This window comes from Quercus suber, unplaced genomic scaffold (genome assembly GCF_002906115.3).
Source record: "Quercus suber isolate HL8 unplaced genomic scaffold, Cork oak 2.0 scaffold_211, whole genome shotgun sequence".
Lineage (NCBI taxonomy): Eukaryota > Viridiplantae > Streptophyta > Magnoliopsida > Fagales > Fagaceae > Quercus > Quercus suber.
This window is the reverse complement of record NW_027069669.1, coordinates 663,707-670,827: the sequence shown is the minus strand read 5'-3', so window position 1 is coordinate 670,827 and position 7,121 is coordinate 663,707. Positions and strand designations below refer to the sequence as shown.

At 36.5% G+C, this 7,121-nt stretch overlaps 1 protein-coding gene across 2 annotated transcripts; it reads right to left on the bottom strand.

The window, feature by feature from the left end:
• Positions 1-2,099: 2,099 nt before the first annotated feature.
• On the bottom strand, positions 2,100-6,920 carry LOC136070111 (probable protein phosphatase 2C 80). 2 transcript variants are annotated; one of them, XM_065779524.1, is made up of 5 exons: positions 6,699-6,920; positions 5,442-6,206; positions 4,552-4,876; positions 3,649-3,801; positions 2,100-2,593 (listed from the first exon to the last, which is right to left on the bottom strand). In XM_065779524.1, the coding sequence occupies exons 2-5, from the start codon at positions 6,065-6,067 to the stop codon at positions 2,297-2,299; spliced, it is 1,401 nt and encodes a 466-aa protein (XP_065635596.1). In that variant the 5' UTR covers positions 6,068-6,206; positions 6,699-6,920; the 3' UTR covers positions 2,100-2,296. The 2 variants fall into 2 exon arrangements, with proteins under 2 accessions (XP_065635596.1, XP_065635597.1); XM_065779525.1 differs by having other exon boundaries at positions 3,649-3,798.
• Between the last annotated feature and the right edge of the window lie 201 nt (positions 6,921-7,121).

Sequence of the window (7,121 nt, the reverse complement as noted above, 5' to 3'; positions counted from 1 at the left end):
TCTTATACTTGTTAAAGAGATGATAAGCCTATTTGGTTTGCCTTATTTCCATCATCCATCACTCATTTTCTATCACCTATTACTCACTTTTGGTGGGTCTTACACCAATTGCATCTATTTGGCCAAGTTTTCATTCCTAATACTCATCACTCATAACTCATAACTCAAAATATTGAGAATGAGTGATGAGAATTGAGAACAACTTTTTGGTATTTTCACATTTTAAGTTATAAGTTGGGTCCGATTAATGTGTATCTTTAAGTCATCCATTTTTGGAAACATTTTCTTAAAAATTAAAAAAATTGTCAAATACTTTTTCAATTTTTGAGAATTTTTTTTTCAAAAATAATTAATTATTGTGTGCCGCACACATTAGAAAAATCCTTATAAGATAAGGGACATTTTGATCACATAGGACCTACACTGTACAGACCTGCCACACTACTAACGGCTCTTTCTTTCTTCTCTTTTTTTTTTTTCTTCACGCCATTTTTTTTTCTCTCAGCTCCTTTCTCTTCATTCTTTTTCTCTTTCTTTCTTTCTCTTCTTTCTTTCTTCTTCACGCCCACTTCCTTTTCTCTAGGTTCTTCTTCTTTCCTTCTTTTCATTTTTTCTTTCTTTGCCTATTTCTTCTCTTAGCTTCTTTCTTCCTCTATTTCTTCAAAACGGGGCATTTCTTCTTCGATCTGAACACAGCAAACACCGGTGCTTTCTCTTCTTCGATCTCACAAATTTCTCATGGCTGTATTTCGAAAATTGGGCCTGGGTTTTCTGTTATCTATGGGTTTTGTTTGGTTTATTTGGCTGTGATTTTCGGAATAAATAAGTATTTATGGGTTTTTATGAGTTATTGAGAATAGAAGAGCTGTGGGTTTTTCTGGGTTCTTATAGTCTTTGATGGGGTTTCTTTGGCATGTAATTTTCTGGTGGGTGTGGACTACGTTTTTGGATTGCCGATCTAGGGATTTGTATGTTGATGTGTTCGGATTTGGATGTCTGTATCAGTGTGGTTGTGGTTTGAGGCTTGGATTGTAATGGAGGTTTGTGTGGACGTTAGTAGCTTTTTCTTTTTGTAGGCGTGGCTGATCATGTGGGTGTTGCTGATCAATGCTTTTTTCTTCTTCGGTTCATGTGGGTGCTGTGTTTGTTTGCAATTTGTGGTCTTTAGGTTTCGTTGCTATGGCAGGTAGCAGTTTCTAATAAAGATCCCACCGAGTTAAAATCTGTTTTTTACAAACTAAAAACCAGGGGGATTTCGGGTGCCAAATAGGATGCAGAATGAATAAAGAAAAAAATTGGGAATTATGAGTGATGAGAATGAGTCCTGAGTTGTGGGTAATGAGTTACGAGAATTGATATATGAATTATGAGAACCAAACATGATACCTGAGATAATTATTGTTCTCCACAGTTGTAACCGATTTCAGTGTTTAGATAAAAAAAAATTGGCTTTTGTTGATCATAGGAAAATAAGCTGAAACACTAGAAAGAAAAACTGCTAGCATACAGAAAAGCAAGCATTTCACCTTTAATTTATGTAACCTCCTTGAATTATGCCTAACCCAAGGAACAAGGGGTAATTATACAATATTCCAAGAGTATAATAATATCATACTTCCTAATCTCACATAACAATAGGTTCCACTATTCTTGTAAGAGAAAAGAGAGTGACATCATTGTACAATCTAGTTATTGTACAATAGTCCAGTAACAAGGGCATATAACCTCCCACATAATCGGCTTCAATCAATTAGTTCAAACTTTTAAAAGGCTAAAAAATCATAGCAAAACTTTTGGTCCATTAGTTCAAAATTAAAATAGTTAAAAAATCATAACAAGTTCATACAATAGCTCACATATTGAACCAAGATGAAAAAGAAGAAAAAAATTGCATTCACCTTATCACTTGGGCCAGACATTCAAGGAGGTTACATTAATTATACGTGAACTCCTTTGCTCAAGCATCTCATACATAGTGTTCGTTTATCAACAATTTTTTCTCTTATTTTTTTAACCATTTAAGGGTTTTTAAAGCCTTACTTTTCTTTTAAATATAACTAACTTTGTACGAAAATTGAAAGCGTATCGAAGTGCACAGCTTTCTAATGCTAATGTAGTTCAAATTTCAGATCTTCAAAGGACTAAATGTAACCAATATCAAGTACAACTTTCGCAGTGTTTCATGGCCAAAAATGGAATTAATGGGCTTATCAGCCCACACTGCCCAGTCCACCACCACAACAAAACACGTGACTATACAAGCAAAGTAAGTATATCTATACTAGAAATGAGAAACTCACACATCGGAAGAACTAGTTATATATGACACGACAACTGTGATGTCATCAAGCTTGCCTCCATAATAACGGAAACCAGCATCTTGAGCAGCCGTAGAAAATGGTGTCTGTCGGTTCCTATCCTGTGCTCGCTGGCGTGCCAAAGCTGCTATCTTCTGAGCAGTTACTTGTGGTTCCAAGCCAGCTCTTATCGCATGAACAACAACAGCTGTGACCTCATTATTATATAAGTTGTCAAATAACCCATCTGTTCCAGCAATAATGACATCTCCAGCAGCGACAGGAATTGTAAAAACCTGGATGCATTTATCCCAAAAAGATACCTGAGTCTAACACACTTGATTACAGCTTGTACTGATTAAGCTGCTGATTTAGTTGATAAAACTACCAGTGGGAAAAAAACATAAAATATTCAGGACTCCTTTCTAATCGTACTTGAGAAGTTACTCCTTTCTCATCATTGTAGTAACCTAAGCTGATTTAGTTAACTGTATCTTAGCTCTCAAGGGTTCCAGGATCATGGAAGCCTAAAGCTAAGAAGCATTTCAGACCTCATGAAAGTCCCCACAATAACTCCATTAGGGAGATGCAGCTAGCACATGTTTGATGTCTGCGTTGTCATAATACATATTTTCTTATTTAATAAAATTATAAACTCATTACTATTAATCCCTAATTAACAATTTTATATTCCATCACATACATGGACAGAACAAAGCCAAAACTCTTCCATATGCTAGAAAGACATACAAACTACAGAGTCCTCTCTATTAGCTGTGTTTTTGGGCCGTCTAAGGCGAACAAAATTTCTCTCCAAACTAGTTTTGGGAAGAAACCCTTCAAACTTATCATATATTTTTATATTGAATGTGAATTTTGAAAATCTAACTGTTGGATTACATGTTCTTATTATATTCTTCATGCTTGCAAAATTTCAAGAAAATCAAAGACCAATTGCTATGTCATCAAACAAATATTAAAATTTCAAGTTTTTGTAATCTAAAATTGTGTATAAAAAATAAGTTTATTGATCGAATAGTATATAACTTCCGATTTGAACAAAATTTAATATGCATGTTAAGAACATAAGGAACATGAAATTCAACGGTTAGATTTTCAAAATTCACATCCAAAAAAGAGATATATGATAAGTTTGAAGGGTTTACATTGTTGCTCTGGGGCTCACGTTGTTTCTCGTCCTATTTGTATAAAATTCTTTACTGATTCATTAGGGGGGAGGGAAGAAGAAGAAGAAGAAGACATATGATTCACATATGACGAGTGAAGCTAATAATTATGTCACAAACATTAACAAATCATACATGATGGTGAGGTATAAGTGCTAACTGACCTGACCAGAACTGGGTAGATCACCCCCACGGCCACTCTCAAGCTGATATGTAAAATTGAAGCCATGCTGCTGCACTGGGGATCGGAAGACAGTGCATCCATCTCTAACCACTATAAATCCACTGTCTCCTAGATTAATTGCTTGTAATCCCTGCTGAAAGAAGCAAACATTTGAAACCATATAACAATGGATGGCAAATATTTCTAGTCTTTCTCTCTATAAAGCAAATTGTTCGAAGTGGACACAAATGGAGGACCAGAGTGTAAAGGTTTATGGCTGGAAACCTGCATCATGCATTCTGTCCAATTTTTAATTGTGCTAGTGCATGCCGTCTTCAACCTAAGTTCAAATCTCAAGTATTCTAAACCCATCCATGAATATTTCATATTGTTAGTAGTTGCAATTGAGCAGCCTTCTGTCTTAAAAGGCTTGCAATTTACAGAATGAAATCAAATAGCATTTGGGAGTGTGCAATAATCCCAGGTGTAGAAATTAAGAAACTAAGAAAGCCAACCCCTACAAATGAAGATAAAAATTTGTACTACACCCAAGAGAAAGGGTTGCCACTTTTTGAAAATTTTGCTTTGTTGAAGGAGAAAATGGCATCAAATCTGCAAATCCAGCAGAGAGCAGCAATATAAAGAAGAGCCTCTATTCAGCCAACTGCTAGGTTATCTTGTGGAGTTCCTTAATTTGTTCTTGTATGAATAAGGTCAAGATGAGGTGGAGAGAAATTGTGTGTACAAGCAGAAAGCAAACATATATTCCTGCTGTCAGACATAGAGTGGACAAAATTCCATTTTTTATCATCTAGTTTTACTGTTTAATGTAAACATTCCAGGTTCCAAAAATTTTATAAAAGGTACAGGCATTAGGGGCTTGTGAAAATGAAAAACAACAAACCTTGTCCGTAAGGGCAATGATGCATGCTGTTGAGGATCCCTTGGCCTTTATACTCGAGTGGGCCTTCTCTAACACCCTGGCTGGGTCAATGGAACCCTTAGGCTCCTCTTGAATTGCATTCACTGAATAAGACATGAGCTCACGGGCAAATTGTCCTGCATCAACACCAACATCTGCCCAGCCACCTACACCGTCTGCAACACCAATTACTCGTTCATCTTCGCAAATAAAATGAGCATCCTCTCCACCTGTCTCTTCCTTGTCAGGATGTGGCAGGTAACATGATCCAGAAATAAGCTTCAGGGTTCTTTCACCCAGAACAGTTCTGAACACAAACAAGTTATACAAATATAAACAGTGAGAAACAATGAACCCCAATTCATAAGCAAACTTCTTTATAGTATGACAAAAACCCTCCTCTCTGGTGCTGCTAAGCCCATTTTATTAATTTGTAAACAATTAGCAAGAAATGTTTGTTTACTCTTTTGGGGGAGGGCATCTCCAAAATAACAGTGTGAATGACAATTCATGTGATTAGTGAAGTTTGGTCCAAAGCTACAATCCTAAATTTTATTAGAAATAGTGGGTACATGCTATAAAGGACAAATTCAAATTGCAGCATCAACAAATCAACTAAACTAGCCAATAAGTATGACGCTCATGAAAGACACAAAATTGACTAGATTTATTTTATTTAAAAAATGAGGGTCATGCCTAGTGCACAAAGCTCCCACTTTTGCGGGGTTTGGGAGAGGACATGGTAGGAAACCTTACCACTAATTTTGTTTAGAAAGGCTGATTCTCAGACTTGAACCCGTGACCTATTGCTATTAATTAATTCATTAAAATGACTAGGGAAAGCAGAGAATAAAGAAAATCAGAGCACATACTGGCCGGACAAAATGGTGGAATCTGCAAGCTGTTCATCACGAGAATTGCTGTCAAATGACACATCATGAGCAGCCCCAGTAGAGTGGCACACAGAAGAAGAAGAATGGAAATTCTTCAACCATGGTCCAACAAGTGAATTGGGGTTACAATTCCGCCTCAATCCATCGAAAATAAAATACCCACAAATCAGATGACTGTTGGACCATTCTTTCCTTCTCAAACTCAGGCTAGCATTTTGATATCTGCCGCGACTTCTGTCATTGTAAAAAACGCCAGTAGGTTTTGTGAAGTCTAATGCATTCCCACAACTTGAAATCAAGTCATCGACATAGACATCTGCTAACACAGCTTTGGAAGTAGAAGCAGCCATAAATTTCCTCTTATTCTCCCGACCTTTAGAAAACTGAAAGGCCTCTGATATCAAAGAAGTTGAATAGGGCAGGGATCGCGACAGTGCTGAATACCGAAACAACAAATTCCCTGGTCGAAGTACCAAATTTAGCGAACTTTGCCAACCACCTTGTCGCTGAACTATTGCACGTCTAAAACCAGAATAGATAGTAGTATTCAGCTTCGATAGAATGCCAGATGGCATCTTAGCCCCGTATATAGAATGCCCTTGCATCAATTACTCTCTTGGAGGCTATCCAACCTTGGACATAAAATGTCATTACTCCAAATACATCTATATATTCTATATGCACCAATTAAGCTATGAGCAATTCGCACTAAGCCTTCTGAAGTGAAATGTAAGACTTTGAAACCTAACATGGGAAGAGAAATTAAGATATATTTCAAGGAGTTCACTCCTAAATAAAACACAATCGCAAAGAGAAGGAATGGCTGAAATTCCATTGAATTTGAGAAAATCTAGTAGCAAACAGATATCTTTGAAAGTCATTTTTCTTTTTTCTTCTCATTGGAACCCTCAATAAAAAGATATCCATAATGAGGCTAGATCAAAATAAAAAACCCTTTTCAATTTTGAAAAATTAGAAACATAAATATACATGTGAGTTGGAACTATGTTTGCAAAGAAACAAAAGAAGCCATTTTTCTCTCTCTCTCTCTTCAAAAAATCAGCAAGAAAAAGAGAAACCCATTTCAACAAACTACAAAAAATCACCACCCAAACCAATTAAAAACAATAACCCATATTTCAAAACGATAAAAAAACAAGGTTGGAGTTTGACACCCATATCAGAATGAACAAAAAAAGCAAGCAATGAATGTAAAAAAGAAGTAGAAAGCCGCACCTGTCTGTTTCAAATGGATTCACAGGAAAGTCGGCGCTTGAGAAAGCTATTGGAAAGCGATCTTTCCCACACAGAAAAGAAAGAAAGAAAGAAAGAAAGAAACAAAGCGAAGAGAAGCTCCGAAGAGTAGAGACTCGATTCTGACCTTTGGAGCTTCCCTCTCTTCTTCACTACTCCAAAAATTCTAAAACCTTCTTTCTCCTCTTCTTTTGCGTAAGGTCCACAACAACCTAAGCCTAAAAAAAATACCCATGTGGGACCCAAGGTTTTTGGACTTAAAAGCCCCTGTGAATGCAGACTGAAACCAGCTTACAGCTACGAACCGAGCCAAAGTTGGAATGCGGGGTACTTTGGTAACTTTACATATTTTGTCCAAGTAGCAAGCAAGTGTTATGAGTATCTATGAGGCTCTACTAAGGTGAA